The following is a 23807-nucleotide window of genomic DNA, read 5'->3' as shown; positions in this document are numbered from 1 at the left end:
TCTTGAAACAGTATGTAGATAGTCCAATTAGGGATGGGGCCATTCTGGACCTGGTATTGGGGAATGAGCCCGGCCAGGTGGTCGAAGTTTCAGTAGAGGAGCATTTCGGGAGCACTGACCATAATTCCATAAGTTTTAAGGTACTTGTGGATAAGGATAAGAGTAGTCCTCGGGTGAAGGTGCTAAATTGGGGGAAGGCTAATTATAACAATATTAGGCAGGAGCTGAAGAATTTAGATTGGGGGCGGCTGTTTGAGGGTAAATCAACATCTGACATGTGGGAGTCTTTCAAACGTCAGCTGATTAAACTCCAGGACCAGCATGTTCCTGTGAGGAAGAAAGACAAATTTGGTAAGTTTCGGGAAGCTTGGATAACACGGGATATTGTGAGCCTAGTCAAAAAGAAAAAGGAAGCATTTGTAAGGCCTGAAGGCTAGGAACAGACGAAGCACTTAGGAATATAAAGACAGTAGGAAGGAACTTAAGCAAGGAGTCAGGAGGGCTAAAAGGGGTCATGAAAGGTCACTGGCAAACAGGATTAAGGAAAATCCCAATGCTTTTTATACATATATAAAGAGCAAGAGGGTAACCAGGGAAAGGGTTGGCCCACTCAAGGACAGAGATGGGAATCTATGTGTGGAGCCAGAAGAAATGGGCGAGGTACTGAATGAGTACTTTGCATCAGTATTCACCAAAGAGAAGGACTTGGTGGATGATGAGCCTAGGGAAGGGAGTGTAGATAGTCTCAATCATCTCATTATCAAAAAGGAGGAGGTGTTGGGTGTCTTGCAAAGCATTAAGGTAGATAAGTCCCCAGGGCCTGATGGGATCTACCCCAGAATACTGAGGGAGGCAAGGGAAGAAATTGCTGGGGCCTTGACAGAAATCTTTGCATCCTCATTGGCTACAGGTGAGGTCCAAGAGGACTGGAGAATAGCCAATGTTGTTCCTTTGTTTAAGAAGGGTGGCAAGGATAATCCAGGAAATTATTGGCTGGTGAGCCTTACGTCAGTGGTAGGGAAACTATTAGAGAGGATTATTTGGGACAGGATTTACTCCCATTTGGAAACAAATGAACTTATTAGCGAGAGACAGCATGGTTTTGTGAAGGGGAGGTCGTGTCTTACTAATTTGATTGAGTTTTTTGAGGAAGTGACGAAGATGATTGATGAAGGAAGGGCGGTGGATGTTATCTATATGGACTTTAGTAAAGCCTTTGACAAGGTCCAGCATGGCAGACTGGTACAAAAGGTGAAGTCACATGGGATCAGAGGTGAGCTGGCAAGATGGATACAGAACTGGCTCGGTCATAGAAGACAGAGGGTAGCAGTGGATGGGTGTTTTTCTGAATGGAAGGATGTGACTAGTGGTGTTCCGCAGGGATCAGTGCTGGGACCTTTGCTGTTTGTAGTATATATAAATGATTTGGAAGAAAATGTAGCTGGTCTGATTAGTAAGTTTGCGGACGACACAAAGGTTGGTGGAGTTGCGGACAGTGATGAGGATTGTCAGAGGATACAGCAGGATATAGATCGGTTGGAGACTTGGGCGGAGAAATGGCAGATGGAGTTTAATACGGACAAATGTGAAGTAATGCATTTTGGAAGGTCTAATGCAGGTGGGAGGTATACAGTAAATGGCAGAACCCTTAGGAGTATTGATAGGCAGAGTGATCTGGGCGTACAGGTCCACAGGTCACTGAAAGTGGCAACGCAGGTGGATAAGGTAGTCAAGAAGGCATACGGCATGCTTGCCTTCATCGGTCGGGGCATAGAGTATAAAAATTGGCAAGTCATGTTGCAGCTGTACAGAACCTTAGTTAGGCCACACTTAAAATATTGCGTGCAATTCTGGTCGCCACACTACCAGAAGGACGTGGAGGCTTTGGAGAGGGTACAGAGGAGGTTTAGCAGGATGTTGCCTGGTCTGGAGGGGATTAGCTATGAGGAGAGGTTGGAAAAACTCGGATTGTTTTCACTGGAACGACGGAGGTGGAGGGGCGACATGATAGAAGTTTACAAAGTTATGAGTGGCATGGACAGGGTGGAGAGTCAGAAGCTTTTTCCCAGGGTGGAAGAGTCAGTTACTAGGGGACATAGGTTTAAGGTGCGAGGGGCAAAGTTCAGAGGGGATGTGCGAGGCAAGTTTTTTACACAGAGGGTGGTGAGTGCCTGGAACGTGCCGCCAGGGGAGGTGGTGGAAGCAGATATGATAGCGTCATTTAAGAGGCATCTTGATAAATACATGAATAGGAAGGGAATAGAGGGATACGGTCCCCGGAAGTGCAGAAGGTGTTAGTTTAGGCAGGCATCAAGATCGGCGCAGGCTTGGAGGGCCGAATGGTCTGTTCCTGTGCTGTACTGTTCTTTGTTCTTTGTTCAATTACACAGAGCCTTGGTCAGACCCCATCTGGAGTATATGTTCAGTTTTAGTCACTGCACCAATTGTCGCCCTGATATTCCCTGTGGGGCATCAGTCAAAGGGAGCCTGGCTCAGAGACACTGTGCTCTCTGCTAGCTCACCTGATCAGAGAATTGACTCCATTCCACACTACTGGGTGAATTGAAGTTTGGAATCCACAATGAGCTGTGTATATATTTTTTTTCCAGCGTGCCTGTTCATTGTGCAACACTGTTTAAAATGCAACTTCTCTTTTATTCATTGTAGAATTGAATGCCACTGTTGCAATTTGTTTATTTCTGTTCGAATGTAGGCTGTGACTTGACCTTCACTTTAGACTGTCTTGTTCTCACTGATTGCTGGAGCACGTCCGATGAGTGGACACAGCGAATTTATTTCAACTCCTCAGTGGGTGCCAGAGTTTGATCGCACAAGAGTCTGGGAGCAGTCAACGGCAGTTGATCAGTAGTGGGTGCAGGTCCCTCAGCATCTTCAGTGTGTTGCTACAGGACAGGTAAGTACAGTGTTTTATCAGTTTAACTATTTCCCATCTGGAGTCACTCTGAGACTGCGAGTCTGGAATCGTCTGAGATCAAACAGGGCGGGGGATGACATCAATGATCCAGTTGCATTTTTACAACAATCAGCAGCCTTCACAGTGCCAGTCTGCAAATTACTAGCTGTATTGAGTTCCCATGGTGGTGGGATTTGAATTCAGGATCTCTAGGTTACCAGTTTAGTCCATACCTATGGGCCACCGAACCCCTGGGTGCCCAACATCAGCAGGGAACTGACAACGTGCTGTTTGGAATGGTTACAGAGTAGTTCCTGCAATCAGCAAAATTACACCAGGTAAGAGGGCACGTAAATCATTTCAAAACTTAACACATCAGCTGATTGTAACATAGTCAAAGTAATTCCACTAATGTCTGCCAACTGGGTCAGGTTACCTTTGGCTGAGTTTATTTTCACCATGAACGGAATTAACAAATTAGCTGCAGAGTTGCTGTATTGATCAGTACAGTGTGCAGCGGTGGGCACAGGGCAGGTCTGTAACCACAATGATCTTTCTAAAGTGTGATTTTAATCAGTAGGGAAAATAATTTTTATTTAAAATCTGTTTATTTAACGGTCAGCTTGACATCAGTGGTGGTTAAGGTTTTACAAAAAATAATCAGAAAAATCAACAGGCACTTGGAGAGGTTTCAGCTAATTAAAGAGAACCAGCACGGATTTGTAAAAGGCAGATCAAGTTTGACTAATCTCATTGAATTTTTTGACGAAGTAGCAGAGAAGGTTGATGAAGGTAACCTTGTGCATGTTGCTAATATGGATTTTAAGAAAGTGTTTGATAAAGTACCACATAAAAGGCTGGTTAACAAAATTGAATTGGAGTGTCAGTGTCTAATTGGATTTAAAAAAATTGGCTCAAGGACAGAAAACATTGAATCGTGGTAAATGGTTGTTTTTCAGACTGGAGGATGGTAGACAGTGGTGTTCCCCAAGGGTCAGTGCTGGGATTACTGCTTTTTGACATATATAAATGACTTGTATATTGGAATACAGAGTAAAATATCAAAATTTGCCAATGATACCAAACTTGGAGGTGTGGCAAACAATGAGGATGATCCCAATCGATAGCTAGGCTAGTAAAATGGGCAGACGGAATTGAATACTGACTTGATGGAACTAAAGTTACAGAACTTCAGGGATCAAGCGGAGGAATGGGACTGACGTAATTGCTTGACAGAGAGACAGAATGGACTTTTTATTTTAATTTAGAGATACAGCACTGAAACAGGCCCTTCAGCCCACTGAGTCTGTGCTGACCATCAACCACCCATTTATACTAATCCTACACTAATCCCATATTCCTACCACATCCCCATACCTACACTAGGGGCAATTTACAATGGCCAATTTACCTATCAACCTGCAAGCCTTTGGCTGTGGGAGGAAACTGGAGCACCCGGCGGAAACCCACGCGGTTCACAGGGAGAACTTGCAAACTCCGCACAGGCAGTACCCAGAATTGAACCCGGGTTGCTGGAGCTGTGAGGCTGCGGTGCTAACCACTGCGCCACTGTGCCGTCCTGATGGACTTGATGGGTTGAATGACCTCCTTATGTACTGTAGTGACTTTAGAACTCTATAATATCAGTGATAATGAGCTCCAGGATGACCAATGTTACAGGTTTCCTCCCACATCCAAAAGACTTGCAGGTGATAGGTAAATTGGCCGTTGTAAATTACCCCTAGTGTAGGGAGGTGATAGAGAATATGGGATTACTGTAGGGTTAGTATAAATGGGTGGTTGTTGGTCGGCACAGACTCGGTGGGCCGAAGGGCCTGTTTCAGTGCTGTATCTCTAAATAAATAAATAAATAGAACAGTGTCAATAAGGCTTCATTTCAACCTTTTTGCCATAACTCTTCCAGGCTAAGCACCAATTTTCTTATTACTTAATTTGGAGCCTGATTATGAATGCTCATTGAACCTCAGGTTAAAATAACAAGTTTAAAGTAATATTTCTCTCGCACAGCAAAATATTGTGGATGATGGAAATCTGAAATAAAAACAGAAAAACTGTTGGTGATGAAACTGCTTTTTTCCCAGTTACACCTCCTCTAGAAATTTTTTTTTTGTCCCATTCCAATTTCCTTTTTGATTTTCACCATCAATATTTTTGTCATTTAATGTCTCCGGCCTTCCACCCAATTACAAACTTTTCCTTTTGTTTCTCCGCCCCAACTTTCCCTGCCTCTGTTTTGCTTAAAACATGTTATATTTCTAACCTTTTGCCAGTTCCGATGAAAGGTCACAGACCTGAAACATTAACTCTGTTTCTCGCTCCACAGATGCTGGCTGACCTGCTGAGTATTTCCAGCATTTACTGTTTTTACTGAATTAATTTTGCTGTGTTTTTAAGAGCTTTCCTGTTTCACATTTGATTCAGAGCAGTGACAGTGCCTGTTATCATTCTCAGGTGAAAAGCTTCCAGCCGCCTGTTCTACAGGCGTACTATTCTCTGGGAAAAGCCTAATATCCAACCTAGTTCTGCCCTTACGTAACTTACAACCATGACCACTGATTCTCCCCCTAACCTATCCAGTTGAAATAATTAGCCCACATAAACACTGCCTAGTTCCTTCATTATTTTATAAACCACGATCAGAACGCCCAGGTCTACACTTGGGCCAAAGCTCTTTGACCTTACTAAGGTGTTTAAACTGGGAACCACTGGATCTCCTGTGTGGTAGGATGGACAGGAAAATGCCGACCTTGCCAGCGATGCCCATATTCCAAGAATGAATTGTAGTGCGTGAGTCAAAAAAGGTTAGTATGCAGGTCCAACAAGTAATAAAGAAGGCTAATGGAATGCTATCCTTTATTACAAGAGGAATTGAAAATAAAAGTAAGGATGTTATGCTTCAGTTATACAGGGCATTAGTGAGACCACATCTCGAATACTGTGTGCAGTTTTGGTCTCCTTATTTAAGGAAGGATGTGAATGCGTTGGAGGCGGTTCACAGGAGGTTTACTAGATTGATATCTGGAATGAGTGGGTTGTCTTATGAGGAAAGGTTGGACAGACTGGGCTTGTTTTCACTGGAGTTTAGAAGAGTGAGGGGCGACTTGATTGAAGTTTATAAGATTCTGAATGGTCTTGACAAGGTGGATGTGGAAAGGATGTTTCCTCTTGTGGGTGAGTCCAGAACTAGGGGGCACTGTTTTAAAATTAGGGGTCGCTCTTTTAGGACAGAGATGAGGAGAAATGTTTTCTCTCAGAGGGTTGTACAACTTTGGAACTCTCTGCCTCAGAAGGTGGTGGAGGTGGGGTCAGTGAATATTTTTAAGGCGGAGGTAGATAGATTCTTGTTAGGTAAGGGAATCAAAGATTATTGGGGGTAGATGGAAATGTGGAATTCAAAACACAAACAGATCAGCCATGATCTTATTGAATGGCGGAGCAGGCTGGAGGGGCCGAATGGCCTACTTCTGCTCCTAATTTGTATGTTCGTATGGATTTTAAAATGTCAGTAGAAGCCAAGAGTAATGAAGAAAAGTAAAGTAAGGAAAAAACTCACAAAAGGAAAGAATGTAAGGCCTGCAGCAAAACCTACTAGTGCATGTAGTGAAATGAATAGAGGACACAGCCTGTGTGTGTAGAGGGATAGATTCAAAACAAAACTGTAATTATTATTATTATTCAGTGAGTGAGTGGCCTGTTGATGCAACAGTCTTCATAGGAAGATAATGGAAACAGAAAGCATTGATTAATTCAAATACAAATTGGATTGCTTTCTGATAATATTTTGGAACACAGTATTTAGAAAACATAGGAACATAGGAAATAGGCCATTCGGCCCCTCAAGCTGCTCTGCCATTCAACTAGATCATGGCTGATCTTCTACCTCAGTGCCATTTTCCCGCACTATCCTCATATCCCTTAATATCTTTAATATGTAGAAATCTATTGATCTCTGTCTTGAACATACTAATGACTGAGCTTCCACAGCCCTCTGGGGTAGAGAATTCCAAAAATTCACCACCCTCTGAGTGAAGAAATTCCTCCTAGCTTCAGTCCTAAATGGCCTACCTCTTATTTGAGACCTGACAATGTGGTGAGTGCCGTGTGCTTGGGAGGAACAAGCGATTTTGGACCTATGATTCCCAAAGCTCTCCACCACTGGGGCCTCATACCGGATGTCTGAGCCTGTTCTAGGCTCATTGATGGTGACGGATTGCTGTGAATAGTCAACAATTCCATTATCATTGCATCATGTGACTGCCTGGATGGCAGTAAACAATTTGGATAGACAGTAAAAGCGAGCGGATTGTAAAACCAGCAATTGCGCCTGTTATCTTCTTCTTCTTTGGCCTCCTTGTCTCGAGAGACAATGGGTAAGTGCCTGGAGGTGGTCAGTGGTTTGTGGAGCAGTGCCTGGAGTGGCTATAAAGGCCAATTCTAGAGTGGCAGACTCTTCCACAGGCGCTGCAGATAAAATTGGATGTCGGGGCTGTTACACAGTTGGCTCTCCCCTTGCACTTCTGTCTTTTTTCCTGCCAACTGCTAAGTCTCTTCAACTCACCACACTTTAGCACCGCCTTTATGGCTGCCCGCCAGCTCTGGCGATCGCTGGCAACTGACTCCCACGACTTGTGATCAATGTCACAGGACTTCATGTCGCGTTTGCAGACGTCTTTAAAGTGGAGACAAGGACGGCCGGTGGGTCTGATACCAGTGACGAGCTCGCTATACAATGTGTCCTTGGGGATCCTGCCATCTTCCATGTGGCTCACATGGCCAAGCCATCTCAAGTGCCGCTGGCTCAGTAGGGTGTATATGCTGGGGATGTTGGCCACCTCGAGGACTTCTGTGTTGGAGATATAGTCCTGCCACCTGATGCCAAGAATTCTCCGGAGGCAGCGAAGATGGAATGAATTGAAACGTCACTCTTGGTTGACATACATTGTCCAGGCCTCACTGCTGTAGAACAAGGTACTGAGAACACAGACTTGGACTTTTGTGTTCTGTGTCAGTGCGCCATTTTCCCACACTCTCTTGGCCAGTCTGGACATAGCAGAGGAAGCCTTTCCCATGCGCTTGTTGATTTCTACATCGAGAGACAAGTTACTGGTGATAGTTGAGCCTAGGTAGGTGAACTCTTGAACCACTTCCAGAGCGTGGTTGCCGATATTTATGGATGGGGCATTTCTGACGTCCTGCCCCATGATGTTCGTTTTCTTGAGGCTGATAGGCCAAATTTGGTGTAGGCAGCCGCAAACCTGTCGATGAGTCCCTGCAGACACTCTTCTGTGTGGGATGTTAATGCAGCATCGTCAGCAAAGAGGAGTTCCCTGATGAGGACTTTGGTCTTCGCTCTTAGACGGGCAAGGTTGAACAACCTGCCACCTGATCTTGTGTGGAGGAAAATTCCTTCTTCTGACTTGAACGCATGTGAGAGCAGCAGGGAGAAGAAAATCCCAAACAGTGTGGGTGCGAGAACACAGCCCTGTTTCACGCCACTCAGGATAGGAAAGGGTCTGATGAGGTGCCGCTATGCTGAATTGTGCCTTTCATATTGTCATGGAATGAGGTGATGATACTTAGTAGCTTTGGTGGACATCCGATCTTTTCTAGTAGTCTGAAGAGACCACGTCTGCTGACGAGGTCAAAGGCTTTGGTGAGATCAATGAAAGCAATGTAGAGGGGCATCTGTTGTTCACGGCATTTCTTCTGTAGCTGGCGAAGGGAGAACAGCATGTCAATGGTCGATCTCTCTGCACGAAAGCCACACTGTGCCTCAGGGTAGACATGCTCAGCCAGCTTCTGGAGTCTGTTTAAAGCGACTCGAGCGAAGACTTTCCCCACTATGCTGAGCAGGGAGATTCCACGGTAGTTGTTGCAGTCACCGCGGTCACCCTTGTTCTTATAGAGGGTGATGATATTGGCATCGTGCATGTCCTGGGGTACTGCTCCCTCATCCCAGCACAGGCAAAGCAGTTCGTACAGTGCTGAAAGTATTGCAGGCTTGGCACTCTTGATTATTTCAGGGGTAATGCTGTCCTTCCCAGGGGCTTTTCCGCTGGCTAGAGAATCAATGGCATCACTGAGTTCCGAATTTGTTGGCTGTATGTCCAGCTCATCCATGACTGGCAGAGACTGGGCTGCATTGAGGGCAGTCTCAGTGACAACATTCTCCCTGGAGTACAGTTCTAGGTAGTGCTCAACCCAGCGGTCCATTTGCTTGCGCTGGTCAGTGATTATGTCCCCTGATTTAGATTTGAGGGGGGTGATCTTCTTGATGGTTGGCCCAAAAGCTCTCTTAATGCCATCATACATTCCAGTGTTTCCGGTGTCTGAGGCCAGCTGAATATGACTGCATAGGTGTTGCCAGTAGTCATTTGCGCAGCGCCTGGCTGTTCTTTGTGCAGCGCTTCTGGCTGCTTTAAGTGCTATGGATGTTAACTCGCTGGGGGCTTTCTTGTCGTTCAACAGTGCAATGCGCTTAGCGGCTATGACAGGTTCCAGCTGTTCAAAGTGAGATTGAAACCAGTCTGCATTCCGCTTCACACGTTTGCCACAGGTGGTCATTGCTGAGTCATAGATGGTGTCTCTGATGTGGGCCCACTTGGTCTCTGCATCCCCTGTAGGAGTGTTTTGAAGGGCTTTTTCGAGTGAATTTAGAAACTTACGTAACAGCTGTGGATGAGAAATTCTGCTCGTGTTGATGCGCGGGCGGCCCTTCTGCTTGGAATGATGCAACTTCTCTGTTTCAGTCTAACTTTGCTGCACACCGGGGAGTGGTCGGTGTCGCAGTCCGCACTGTGGAAGCTGCGTGTGATTTGAACGCTGTTTAAAGAGGCTCACCTTGTGACGATGAGGTCCAGCTGGTGCCAACGACGTGATCTTGGGTGCCTCCATGAAACCTGGTGACAGGGTTTAGTGTGAAAGAACGAGTTGGTGATGCAGAGGTTGTGATAGGTACACAACTCCAGCAGTCTCTGTCCATTCTCATTCATCCTGCAGTAAACGATTTGGATGGACAATGAAAGCGAGCGGATTGTAAAACCAGCAATTGCGCCTGATATGGTTTGGGTTAAAATCGCTTCCCTAGTTTTGTTAGTCTAGTAATTGCTATGTTTCTATGAAAGGAGCATTAAAACCTGGAAAAAAACAGGGCATTTCACAGAGCCAGAACTAAATAAGCATGGCCTGCCAAAGAAGGAGATATTCAGAAAGGTCAAATGGTAGGTTTTAAGAAAGATGTTAAAGGTGGTGAGGCTTCTCTAGGAAGAGAGTAAGAGAAGGACTGCACTGTTTGCATTGCAGAGAATGAAAGAGCAACACAACAGCAGTGGGCAGGCAATGAGCACGAACTGTACTCCACCCCACAACGACAATATTTATAACCTCACTGTACCAGGTAAGGAAAGCCCTCCTATGGTCTGTCCTTCCTTAGTTCCTGCACCAGCAGCCCACCCATTTTGGTCTTCAGACTGACACTTTGGCTTGACTGCATCTGATGGTAAATAAAGGCCATTCTCACTTTTTGCATTGCTTTTAATGAACAAAATATTTCATGCATCCTCAGATTCTTAGTCTTTAAAGGATCCTTGCTGCATCTTACCCTGTCCCCCCCAGATTTATTTACCTCATGTTTGCACAGCTGTTTGCCTGTGGTATACACAGAGTAAAATCGGCCCCAAACACCTGTCCTTGTAAATCCCTGGCTGGCTAATACAAAGTGACAGCGTGAAGCGGCAAGAATTTGTAGAGGATGTAAAGTCTGATCTGACGTTCATTTTTATTGCTTTGACAGTGAAAATGTCACATGGCCGGGCACGTTTTCAGGATGGAGCCTCCTTCCAGCCCAACACCACTAAAGGACTGCTAGAGGATGCTGGTGGTAAGTTGTTCACTGGTGACATTTCTTTTAAAATTATGGCCATCCCAACATGCTCCCTTTTGTTTCCAAAGCCTGTTCCTACTCCATCTGCTGTGGGATCTGGAGTTGCTAATACATTGTGAAACCATCGACCAGGAGAAAGCAGTCACAATTAGATGGGACAGTTTCCTCCCCCAAGCACATCCTGCAGACTGTTGAAGGTTTGGGGATGTGTATGATCTGGGTCTGGTAACTTTTAGTCCCATTTACTTTCTAAATCAATTTCCTTTTGAGTATTTATCTGTCTTAAGGAAGTTAACATGAAAAATTGAAAAGCCCCCTGGCCCAGATGGTATCCATCCCAGGACACTGAAGGAGGATGGGAAGAGGATTGTATGGGCATGAAGCATGAATCTTCGGTAAATAATGGGAAATATCACACTCTCATTCACAAAAGGGAAAAGCAGGAAATCATAGGGCAGTTTGCTTCCCTTGTGGATGAAATTCAGAATGTCCATTTTACAGAAGGAAACTTCGAAAGGCATGGGCTGCTCAGAGACAATGAGCTTGGATTTGTAAATGTTCACTTTTGTTTGATTTATTTAATTGTTTTTGTGGGAATCAGTGCATATAGACAAAAGGAAAGATAAAAGGAATATGGTGGATGTTGTTTATTTGGATTTTCTGAAGGCATTTGACAAGATGCAAAATTATAGATGTATTTTTTAAATTCATTCTTGGGATGTGGGCATCGCTGGCCAGGCCAGCATTTATTGCCCACCCCTAATTGTCCTTGAGAAGGTGGTGGTGAGCTGCCTTCTTGAACAGCTGCAGTCCATGTGGGACAGTGTTTTTTTCTGTTGCGGGTTACTGCAACTGAGTGGCTTGCCTGACTATTTCAAGAGGGTAGTTTAGAGTCAACCACATGGTTGTGGATCTGAAATCAAATGTAGGCCAGACCAGGTAAGGACGGCAGATTTCCTTCCCTAAAGAAAACTAGTGAACCAGATGGGTTTATTACAACAATCCAGTAGCTTCACGATCATTATTACTAAGACTAGCATTTGTTTTTATTCCAGATTTATTAATTAGTTGAATTTAAATTTCCCCAGTCGCCATGGTGGGTTTTGAACTCAAGAGGTTAGTATAAGCGTCTCGACTACTGGTCCAGTAATATCACCATTATATTACTGTTCCCATGTTGCAAACAATTAAAGATTATTGTAGTAATGGGGATGTAGCTGTTTGGATAGAGAACTGGCGAAGGGTCAGAAAGGAAGGAGAAGGGATAAATTCATGTTTATTTGAATTGGCAGGGATCTTTTATTTTTACAAGAGGAATTCTTTCTCCAATTCCAAGCTTTCTTTTACTCTTATGTAAAGAGAACTTCCCTGGATCGACAAAAGAAAACGTACAGCAATGATTCCATTTACCTGTTCACCATCCGGTGACACTTTGCTAAAAAGCACCAGAGGATAAACTGAACACAACTGTGATGTCTCCATGGCCAAATAGCCTTTCAATTCTCAGGCCTCGAATTTCCTCATGTTTTTGGATAGGAAAACAATCTTATTCTGGGCAGGTGGAGAGGAGCCCTGATACGACAGACTCCATGTCCCTCCTGCAGTCAGGCCTTCTTTAAATCATCAGGAATAAACATTGGGATGTAGCCTGTTGCTTCCCCTCCCAGATCTGTCCCACAAGGACTTTGACAGAAGTTTGACTCCTCAATGTCTCGCCTCTGATATGAGAAGAAGCAGTTGGTTGAAGTAGCAGAGAGAGCCACTAGGGCCCCTGACAGCTCAGCAGAGCATCAGTCAGCATTTTCCCATTGACAACAACAGCTTGCATTTATATAGCACCTTTAAAGTACTAAAACATTCCCAGATGCTTCACAGGAGCATTACCAATCAAAATTTGATACTGACCAAAAATAAGAAGATATTAGGTCAGGTCAAAGGGGTAAATTTTAAGGAGTGTCTTAATGAGGAAAGCGAGGTTGAGAGGCAGTGAGGTTTAGAGAGGGAATTCCAGAGCTTAGAACCCAGGCAGTTAAAGGCACAGAGACGAATGATGTAGTGATTAAACTTGGGAATGTGCAGGAGGTCAGAATTAGAGGAACACAATGATCTTGGAGGGTTGTGGGGTTGGAGGAGATTACAGAGATAGGGAGGGAGGAGGACATGGAGGGACTTGAAAACAAGGATGAGAATTTTTAATTTAAGGAGAAGAAAAGGGACAGGGCTTGAGCACAAAAATCCAGGTTGACACTCTGGTGCAGTACTGAGGGAGTGCTGCACTGTTGGAGGTGCCGTCTCTCAAATGAGACATTAAACTGAAGTCCCAGGTGGATGTAAAAGATACCATCTGATATTTTGAAGAAGAACAGGGGAGTTCTCCTCAGTGTCCCGGTCATTATTTATCCCTCAACCAACATCACAAAAAACAGATTATTTGGTTATTATCATATTGCTGTTTGTGGGATCTTTCTGTGCACATACTGGCTGCTGCATTTTCTGCATTAAAACAGTGACTACATTCCAAAAGGTACTTCATTATCTGTAATGCGCTTTAAGTCTGGTGGTCATGAAAGGCGCTATATAAATGCAAGTCTTTCTTTCTTTCGAATTGATTTGATTTTGCATACATTCATTTACTTTCATTTGACAGTGACTGCGGCAGAAGACCATCCCAGCTCCCAGGATGATCCTGACTCCCGGGAAACCTCCCTAACACAGATGCCAAAAAAACATTCGGATTACTGTAAAGAAGGTAAACAATGGTGATGTGCTTCCTGGGCGAGTTTCTGGAGTTTTGTTGTAATCCCAAGTAAGGTAACAAGATGCATGCATGTGCATTCACTGACATATATGTGAAAACACACAGGTGCATGTAGATGTGGAAAAACTCAAACATTGATGTGTTGGTGCATGGACCCACACATATCCACATGAACTCATCAGCACATACATGTCCATCCATATGTGTGTAGACTCAAAGATTTAAACACTTGCATAAGCACTAGTGTGAATATGCCAAAACACATGCAAGTATCTCTACCCTGCACACTAACACACTTATTATAGAGCTTTACTTAAGAATACAAGTAATAGGAGCAGAAATAAGCCATATGGTCCCTTGAGCCTGTTCCACCATTGAATAAAGTCCTGCCCTATCCCCATATCCCTTGATTCTCCTATCTATCATTCTTAGTCTTGATTATACTCAATGATGGAGCATCCATTATCATGTGTTTCTTTGTGTTATCTCAGGCAGCACAATGAGGTACGTGGATTCCAGTTCCTTGACGATCTCTATAAGGTTTATTAACAGCTAAACTAGTACATTCAATACAGAGAAAACTATATACAGAACCTTTGCAAAGGGTGTTGCTGTGCAGAGTGACGATGGCTTCTAGTCACATGACGACATCCTGGTGCTTAGCTCATTAGCATAATGAGTTCTTAAAGGGACATCACTCTTAAAGCGATCATACAACATCCCCTTTCTTTCCAAAGACATGTCTCGTACGCTACAAGTAAAACCACATAAAATTGGATACTATCAAAATTAGTTATACAGGGATTGAGATTATAAAATCTACAAGTATAAAGACAGTGAAATTTACGAATGCAGAGGCTTAAGAGTCTATATATCGTTTCGGTGGTTTGACAACTCTTCCAGATCTGGTTATGGTATAATCTTCTGGGGATGTGGATTTCACCCTTGGCTGTTCCTGGCTTGCAGACATGTTGTCAATGTGTTGGTTGTTGTCTCATCTCACCCTCATCATCAGAATGTATTCTTTTGAGTCTGCTGCGTGCAATTGGAGTTTTTTTTATTTGTTTGTGGGATGTGGGCATCGCTGGCTAGGCCAGCATTTAATGCCCATCCCTATTTGCCCTTGACCTGAGTGGCTCGCTAGGCAATTTCAGAGGGCATTTTAAGAGTCAACCACATTGCCGTGGGTCTGGAGTCACATGTAGGCCAGACCAGGTAAGGACAGCAGATTTCCTTCCCCAAAGGACATTAGTGAACCAGATGGGTTTTTCCCGTGATGGGATTTGAACCCATGTCCCCAGAGCATTAGCCTGGGCTCTGGATTACTAGTCTAGTGACAAAGAACAAAGAACAGTACAGCACAGGAACAGGCCATTCAGCCCTCCAAGCCTGCGCCGATCTTGATGCCTGCCGAAACTAACACCTTCTGCACTTCCGGGGCCCATATCCCTCTATTCCCTTCCTATTCATGTATTTGTCAAGATGTCTCTTATACGTCACTATCGTATCTGCTTCCACCACCTCCCCTGGCAGCAAGTTCCAGGCACTCACCAACCTCTGTGTAAAAAACTTGCCTCGCACATCCCCTCTAAACTTTGCCCCTCGCACCTTAAACCTATGTCCCCTAGTAACTGACACTTCCACCCTGGGAAAAAGCTTCTGACTTTCCCATATGTCCATGCCGCTCATAACCTTGTAAACCTCTATCATGTCGCCACTCCACCTCCGTCGTTCCAGCGAAACCAATCCGAGTTTATCCAACCTCTCCTCATAGCTAATGCCCTCCAGACCAGGCAACATCCTGGTAAACCTCTTCTGTACCCTCTCCAAAGCCTCCACGTCCTTCTGGTAGTGTGGCGACCAGAATTGCACGCAATATTCTAAGTGTGGCCGAACTAAGGTTCTGTACAGCTGCAACATGACTTGCTAATTTTTATACTCTATGCCCCGACCGATAAAGGCAAACATGCTGAATGCCTTCTTGACTACCTTATCCACCTGCATTGCCACTTTCAGTTACCTGTGGACCTGTACACCCAGATCTCTCTGCATGTCAATACTCCGAAGGGTTCTGCCATTTACTGTATACCTCCCACCTGCATTATACCTTCCAAAATGCATTACCTCACATTTGTCCGGATTAAACTCCATCTGCCATTTCTCCGCCCAAGTCTCCAACCGATCTATATCCTGCTGTAGCCTCTGACAATCCTCATCATTATCCGCAACTCCACCAACCTTTGTGTCGTCCGCAAACTTACTGATCAGACCAGCTACATTTTCCTCCAAATCATTTATATACACTACAAACAGCAAAGGTCCCAGCACGCCCTTCTCTCATCAATCATCTTCGTCACTTCCTCAAAAAACTCAATCAAATTAGTAAGGCACGACCTCCCCTTCAGAAAACCATGCTGCCTCTCGCTAATAAATTCGTTTGTTTCCAAATGGGAGTAAATTCTGGCCGAAGAATCCTCTCTAATAGTTTCCCTACCACTGACGTAAGGCTCACCAGCCTATAATTTCCTGGATTATCCTTGCTACCCTTCTTAAACAAAGGAACGACATTGGCTATTCTCCAGTCCTCTGGGACCTCACCTGTAGCCAATGAGGATGCAAAGATTTCTGTCAAGGCCCCAGCAATTTCTTTCCTTGCCTCCCTCAGTATTCTGGGGTAGATCCCATCAGGCCCTGGGGACTTATCTACCTTAATGCTTTGCAAGACACCCAACACCTCCTCCTTTTTGATAATGAGATGACTGAGACTATCTACACTCCCTTCCCTAGGCTCATCATCCACCAAGTCCTTCTCTTTAGTGAATACTGATGCAAAGTACTCATTTAGCACCTCGCCCATTTCCTCTGGCTCCACACATAGATTCCCATCTCTGTCCTTGAGTGGGCCAACCCTTTCCCTGGTTACCCTCTTGCTCTTTATATATGTATAAAAAGCCTTGGGATTTTCCTTAATCCTGTTTGCCAATTAGTTTTCATGACCCCTTTTAGCCCTCCTAACTCCTTGCTTAAGTTCCCTCCTACTGTCTTTATATTCCTCAAGTGCTTCATCTGTTCCTAGCCTTCCAGCCCTTACAAATGCTTCCTTTTTCTTTTTGACTAGGCTCACAATATCCCAAGCTTCCCGAAACTTGCAAACTTGTCTTTCTTCCTCCCAGGAACATGCAGGTCCTGGATTCTAATCAGCTGACGTTTGAAAGACTCCCACATGTCAGATGTTGATTTACCCTCAAACAGCTGCCCCCAATCTAAATTCTTCAGTTCCTGCCTAATATTGTTATAATTAGCCTTCCCCCAATTTAGCACCTACACCCGAGGACTACTCTTATCCTTATCCACGAGTACCTTAAAACTAATGGAATTATGGTCAGTGCTCCCGAAATGCTCCCCCACTGAAACTTCGACCACCTGGCCGGGCTCATTCCCCAATACCAGGTCCAGAATGGCCCTATCCCTAGTTGGACTATCTACATACTGTTTCAAGAAGCCCTCCTGGATGCTCCTCACAAATTCTGCCCCATCCAAGCCCCTAGCACTAAATGAGTCCCAGTCAATATTGGGGAAGTTAAAATCACCCACCACTACAACCCTGTTACCTTTACATCTTTCCAAAATCTTTCGACATATCTGCTCCTCTACCTCCCGCTGGCTGTTGGGAGGCCTGTAGTAAACCCCCAACATCGTGACTGCACCCTTCCTATTCCTGAGCTCTAACCATTTTGCCTCGCTGCATGACCCCTCTGAGGTGTCCTCCCGCAGTACAGCTGTGATATTCTCCTTAACCAGTAATGCAACTCCCCCACCCCTTTTACATCCCCCTCTATCCCGCCTGAAGCTTCTAAATCCTGGAACATTTAGCTGCCAATCCTGTCCTTCTCTCAACCAAGTCTCTGTAATAGCAACAATATCATATTTCCAAGTACTAATCCAAGCTCTAAGTTCATCTGCCTTACCTGTTATACTTCTCGCATTGAAACAAATGCACTTCAGACCACCAGTCCCGCTGTGCTCAGCAACATCTCCCTGCCTGCTCTTCCTCTTAGTCCTACTGGCTTTATTTACTATGCCCTCCTCATTTACTTCACTAGCTGTCCTACTGCTCTGGTTACCACCCCCCTACCACACTAGTTTAAACTCTCCTGAGTGACGCTAGCAAACCTTGCAGCCAGGATATTAGTGCCCTTCCAGTTTAGATGCAACTCGTCCTTCTTGTACAAGTCCCATCTGTCCCTGAAGAAAGCCCAATGGTCCAGATATCGGAAACCCTCCCTTCTACACCAGCTGCTCAGCCACGTGTTTAGCTGCACTATCTTCCTATTTCTAGCCTCACTGGCACGTGGCACAGGGAGTAATCCAGAGATTACAACCCTAGAGGTCCTGTTTTTTAACTTACTACCTAACTCCCTAAACTCCCCCTGCAGGACCTCATCACTCTTCCTGCCTATGTCATTGGTACCGATGTGTACCACAACCACTGGCTGTTCACCCTCCTCCTTCAGAATGCCCCCTGTCCATTCAGAGACTCCTTGACCCTGGCACCAGGGAGGCAACATACCTTCTTGGAGTCTCTTTCCACAGAAGCGCCTATCTGTGCCCCTGACAATAGAGTCCCCTATAACTATTGCTCTTCTGCGCTTTGTCCCTCCCTGCTGAACAACAGTGCCAGCCGTGGTGCCACTGCTCTGGCTGCTGCTGTTTTCCCCTGATAGGCCAGCCCCCCAAACAGTATCCAATGCGTTATACTTGTTAGAGCGGGGGATAGCCACAGGGGATTCCTGCACTGACTGCCTGCCCCTTCTAGAGGTCACCCATCTATCTGCCTGCACCTTGGGTGTAACCACGTCTCTAAAACTCCTGTCTATGACGCTTTCCGCCACCTGCATGCTCCTAAGTGCATCCAGTTGCCGCTCCAACCGATCCATGCGGTCTGTGAGGAGCTGCAACTGGGTACACTTCCTGCAGATGTAGGAGTCCGGAACGCTGGAAGCGTCACGGACCTCCCACATCTCACAGGTGAAGCACTTTACCCCTCTAACTGACATTTCTATCACTAATTAGTTAATTGATATAAAATAAATAAATATTTTTCAAATCCTTACTAAATTATGATACACTTCACTATTTTAGATTAGAGATACAGCACTGAAACAGGCCCTTCGGCCCACCGAGTCTGTGCCGAACATCAACCACCCATTTATACTAATCCTACACTAATCCCATATTCCTACCAAACATCCCCACCTGTCCCTATATTTCCCTACCACCTACCTATACTAGTGACAATTTATAATGGCCAATTTACCTATCAACCTGCAAGTCTTTTGGCTTGTGGGAGGAAACTGGAGCACCCGGAGAAAACCCACGCAGACACAGGGAGAACTTGCAAACTCCACACAGGCAGTACCCGGAATCGAACCCGGGTCCCTGGAGCTGTGAGGCTGCGGTGCTAGATTTCTACAATAAATATTAAATGCTGTCTAAATACAGTAATCTCCTCCCTCTAGTTTAGTTACTCTACTTATTAATTAGTTAATTAGTGTTTTAATCCATTTTTATCAGTTTTATTTTCAAATTCGGTACAGATTCCCTACCAGCCAATCAGGTCACAGCTTTCCTGGGACATCACTTTTTCAGTTTTTTTTCCCCCACCCTGCCGAAGCTGCCGAATCGCGAGGTAAGTATTTTATACTGAAACTTACCTTCCCAGCTGCCCGCTGGCTCGCACTCTCACTGCTACCGCTGTTCACTGCAGCAAACATCTCTTAACTGGCTTCAGTTTCTCCTTAACACTGCTCAGTTAGATGTTGTAACCTTATAGGACCTAATACATTGGATATCTCTGGGGATAACCATGTTCTCATTGTGGTATAACCTTGATTTTTGTCCTATGTTTAGTTGAGGTAGTTCTGCCCCTGCATGTCAGCCATGTACCAGCTTCATTCTCTCTAGTTTTTCGAGCAGTGTCTCCTGCATCTTGGAGTATTTGGATAGATGGTGACCTGGCAGAATCGTTCTCATTTGTCTGCCAAGTATGATCTCTGTTGGTGACGGTAAGTCCATATCCATCGGTGTAACATGGCAACATCCACCTTGATGTCCATGTTGTCTGCTTGTAGAGCCAGTGGGACCTCTTCATTCTTGTTTGGATTTGGCAATTTGCTCAGCATATCCAAGGTGGCCATTTTGATACCCGTATTGTCACGGATGTCGAAGTCGTATGCCTGTACTTTCACTAAATGTCACTGTAGTCTAGGTGATGCATTTGTCAATGGTTTTCACCAGATCATCTCCTATGGTTTTTCCACAGTGAACTGCTTATTGAACAGTTAGGTGAAGAACCACGTGATCCCAAACACCAGAGCGAGTGTTTTACGCTCTATGTTTGAGTAATTGGATTGTACTGAGGATAAACATTTGGATCCGAATGCAATTGGTTTGTTATCCTGTAGGATGCACGCTCCTAGCCCTTTCTGTGAGGCTTCGACTTCCAGATTGTCTTCTTCCTCGGATCGTAGTACTGCAGGGTACAGGTTTCTGCTGACAATGCTTGTTTGAGAGATTCAGACATATGTTGATGATCCTCCTGCCATACATATGGTACATTTTTCTTTTAACAGTTCTCTCAGTGATGATGCTTTGTCAGAAAAATTTGGAATGTATGGTGCCAAGAAGTTGAAAACTCCAAGACATCTCTGTAGATCTTCCTTGTCTTATGGGGTGGGCATATGCCTTACATCTTCAACTTTGCCTGGGTCGGGACGGATTCTGCAACCTGAATAGATGGAGCCAAAGAAATTGATCTGACTTACATTCACCTGGCACTTCTTGCTATTAAAAACAAGCCCTTTGTGACGAGCTACTGCCATCAGTGAATGAAGATTTCAATCATACTTTTCTTTGGTTTTGCCCATTACTGAAATATCATCAGCAATGCAAATACATCCAGGCACATTTTCAACAATTCTGTCCATTTGCTACTGAAACAGATCTTGACTGACAGATAAGCCGAAGCGTAGTCTCTGGAAGCAATATCTTCCAAATAGTATCCTGAAGGTGGTAACTTCCTGAGATTCCTTAGCTACTGACCAATATCCGTGTTTAGCATCCAACTTGGAGATGAATTTGGCTTCTGTGAACTTGGGATTCAACTTCTCTAGTGTTGGAATCTTGTGGGGACGTCTCTTTAGGGAGAGGTTTTGACGTCTTGGATCTAGACACACCATGATTACTCCATCCTTCCTCGGTACGCACGTAATTGAACTGCACCAGTCTGTGTGATGATGTTCATGACGGATGATGTCATTGTGTTCTAGGTCATCCAACTCACTGTTAAACTTTTCTTGTATGTGCCCGCTGCACTTTCTGGGAGGGTCAATTGATGGAATCACATCCTGTCTGAGGTGCAGTATGGCATCGCCTTTGAAATCTCCCATGGCGTTGAAACTGTCCGGGTACCTTTGTTGCAAGTCCTGGACTGACTCAGTGTGGGTACCCTTGGTCTCTTCGGCTGTAATGGGTACCTGGGTGAACTCCTTACACGCTGGTAGTCCTGCCACTGCTGGTCCTCTCACATCTACCAGGTAAATTATTTGTGGTTTCCATGCCAACTTTCAATAGCTGCATTGCATTGTCAGTGTGCCACTGCAAGGGATGGGTGACCCATTGTATGTTGTTAACTTTGCATTTGTATCATTTGTCAGTTGTATCATTCATTTTCAACAAACACAGCACATATCCTTGAGGATTCAGACTAGGATATTTGCACTAGTTCCTGTGTCAATCTTAACCCTGAGTGTATGTTTGCCAACTTTCTTTGGGCACATGATGTTAATAGTAGCAAAAGCATCCAGTTGTTTGACTTCATCAATACAATGTGTCAGGATCACAATGTGAAACATCTGCTCGTCTTCTGGCTGAGAATTACTCTACTCTGAATCTTGTCTCAGGTCTGTTTCACTGTGGATTTTGTGTATTGGCTTGTGTTTATGCAGGTCTCTGGTGCTTTCCTTGCTGCTGTTGCCCTGTTGCTGTGCCTGTTTTCTGTTTGTTTGTGTCCTGTTGTGACTTCTGGCTGTGTCTTCTTACATAGGCGGGCCCAGTGTCCTTTTGCACCACACACCTTGCACAACTCTTGAAATGCAGGACAACTTTGTGGTGAGTGGGACACCACACGGCTTGCTTGCTTTTTGTGACCTGGTTACCGCGCCAATACTGTCGACTGCACCTAGTGCTTGCAGATGTCGTTATCCAGCTACAATATCTTCGTATTTCCTGCCATCTTCTAGCAGCACATCAATGCTGTGACCTTTCTTTTTCCCCCAAGAGGTCTTTTTGAAAAGTTTCAATAGGTGTGGAGGAAAGTGAGGCGGAGAGGTGTGGGGAGGGTATTCCAGAGCATGGGGCCATTCGACTGAAGGCACGGCCACCAGTGGTGGAGCGGTTAAAATCACAAGAGGCCAGAATTAGAGGACTGCATATATCCCGGAGGGTTGTGGGCCTGGAGGAGATTACAGAGATAGGGGAGGACGACGACATGGAGGGTTGCAAAGCAGAACTCACCAAGGCTCCTTAGACAGCACCTTCTAAACCCGCGACCTCTACAACCTAGAAGGACAAGGGCAGCAGATGCATGGGAACACCACCACCTACAAGTTCCCCTTCAAGTCACACACCATCCTGACTTGGGAACTTTCCTTCACTGTCGCTGGGTCATAATCCTGGAACTCCCTTCCTAACAGCACTGTGGGTGTATCTACCCCACATGGACTGCAGCAGTTCAAGAAGGCAGCTCACCACCACCTTCTCAAGGGCAATTAGGGATAGGTGATAAATGCTGGCCTGGTCAGCGACGCCCACATCCCATGAATGAATAAAAAAACAATGAATTACTTTGAAGCACAGTGTCAATATTATGTTATTGACATCATGGATATTTAAAGAAAAGAAAAACTTACATTTATACAGAAGTGTTCATGATTTCAGGCTGTTCCAAAGAACTGTAAAGGCAATGAAGTGTAGTCACTGTTGTAATGTAGGAAATGTGCCAGATTATTTACATATAGCAACCCACAATGTGATAATGAATATGTAATCTATTTTTTGTAATATTGATTGAGGGATAAATATTGATCACAATACTTGGAAAATCTCCCCTGCTCTTAGAATCATAGAATACCTAAAGGTGAAAGGAGACCATTCAGCCCATCGTGTCCCTGCCGACTCTCTGCAGGAACAACTCACCCAGTCCCACTCCCCTGCCTTTTCCCTAGAGTCCTGCAAATGTTTTCTCCAGATAATTATCCAATTCCCTTATGAAAGCCCCAATTGAATCTGCCTCCACCACATTCTCAGGCAGTGTATTCCAGATCCTAGCCACTCGCTGCATAGATAGGTTTTTCCTCATGTCACCGTTTCTTCTATTGCTAATCACCTCAAATCGGTGTTCTCTGGTTTTCGATCCTTCTGCCAACAGGAACAGTTTCTATCTACTCTGTCCAGGCTCCTCATGATTTGGAACATGTCTATCAACTCTCCTCCCAAACTTTTCTTCTCTAAAGAGAACAGCCCCAGCTTCTCCAATCTATCCTCGTGACTGAAGTCTTTCATCCCTGGAACCATTCTGGTAAATCTTTTCTGCGCCCTCTCTAAAGCCATCACATCTTTCCTGGTGTGGTGCCCAGAACTGGACGCAATATTCCAGTTGAGATCAAACCAGTGTTTTTCAAAGGCTCACCATAATTTCCTTGCTTTTGTACTCTATCCCTCTTATTTATAAAGGCCAAGATCCCACATGCCTTATTAACTGCTTTTTCAACCTTTAAAGATTTGTGCACTTATACCCCAGGTTGCTCTGTTCCTGCTCCTGTTTAGAATTCTTTATTTTTTATTTCCATTTTGAAATTGTGCCATTGGATCTTTCACGTCCACCTGAGAGAGCAGACGGGGTCTCGGATTTATGTCTCATCTAAAAGATAGCGCTTCTGGGAGTGCAGCACTCCTTCAGTACTGCACTGCAGTGTCAGCCTAGACTTTTGAGCTTAAATCTCTGGAGGGGGATTTGAACCTAAAACTTTCTCACTCAGAGGCGAGAATGCACACATGAAGATCCATAAATAGAGGAGTGATTAGTGAATGGCTGTAAAATATGTACAAGCAAGGGGTCTGGATCTCTGAAAATGAACAGAATCTTTGGTCCAAGAGTTTTGCACAGGGCAAAG

General features: G+C 44.7%; 1 protein-coding gene across 1 annotated transcript in view; it reads left to right on the top strand.

The window, feature by feature from the left end:
- LOC137377659 (apolipoprotein L6-like) overlaps window positions 1–23807 on the top strand; it is a 48639-nt gene that overhangs the window by 8749 nt on the left and 16083 nt on the right. Inside the window, exons 2-4 of the mRNA XM_068047562.1 lie at window positions 2714–2914; window positions 10728–10814; window positions 13465–13566. Of these exons, the coding sequence (XP_067903663.1) occupies window positions 10733–10814; window positions 13465–13566 (184 nt within the window). The 5' untranslated portion in view covers window positions 2714–2914; window positions 10728–10732. The remainder of the gene's footprint in view (window positions 1–2713; window positions 2915–10727; window positions 10815–13464; window positions 13567–23807) is intronic.

The sequence above is a fragment of the Heterodontus francisci genome, chromosome 1 (genome assembly GCF_036365525.1).
Source record: "Heterodontus francisci isolate sHetFra1 chromosome 1, sHetFra1.hap1, whole genome shotgun sequence".
Lineage (NCBI taxonomy): Eukaryota > Metazoa > Chordata > Chondrichthyes > Heterodontiformes > Heterodontidae > Heterodontus > Heterodontus francisci.
The sequence above is the reverse complement of the archived record's forward strand: the minus strand, read 5'-3'. Positions and strand labels throughout refer to the sequence as shown.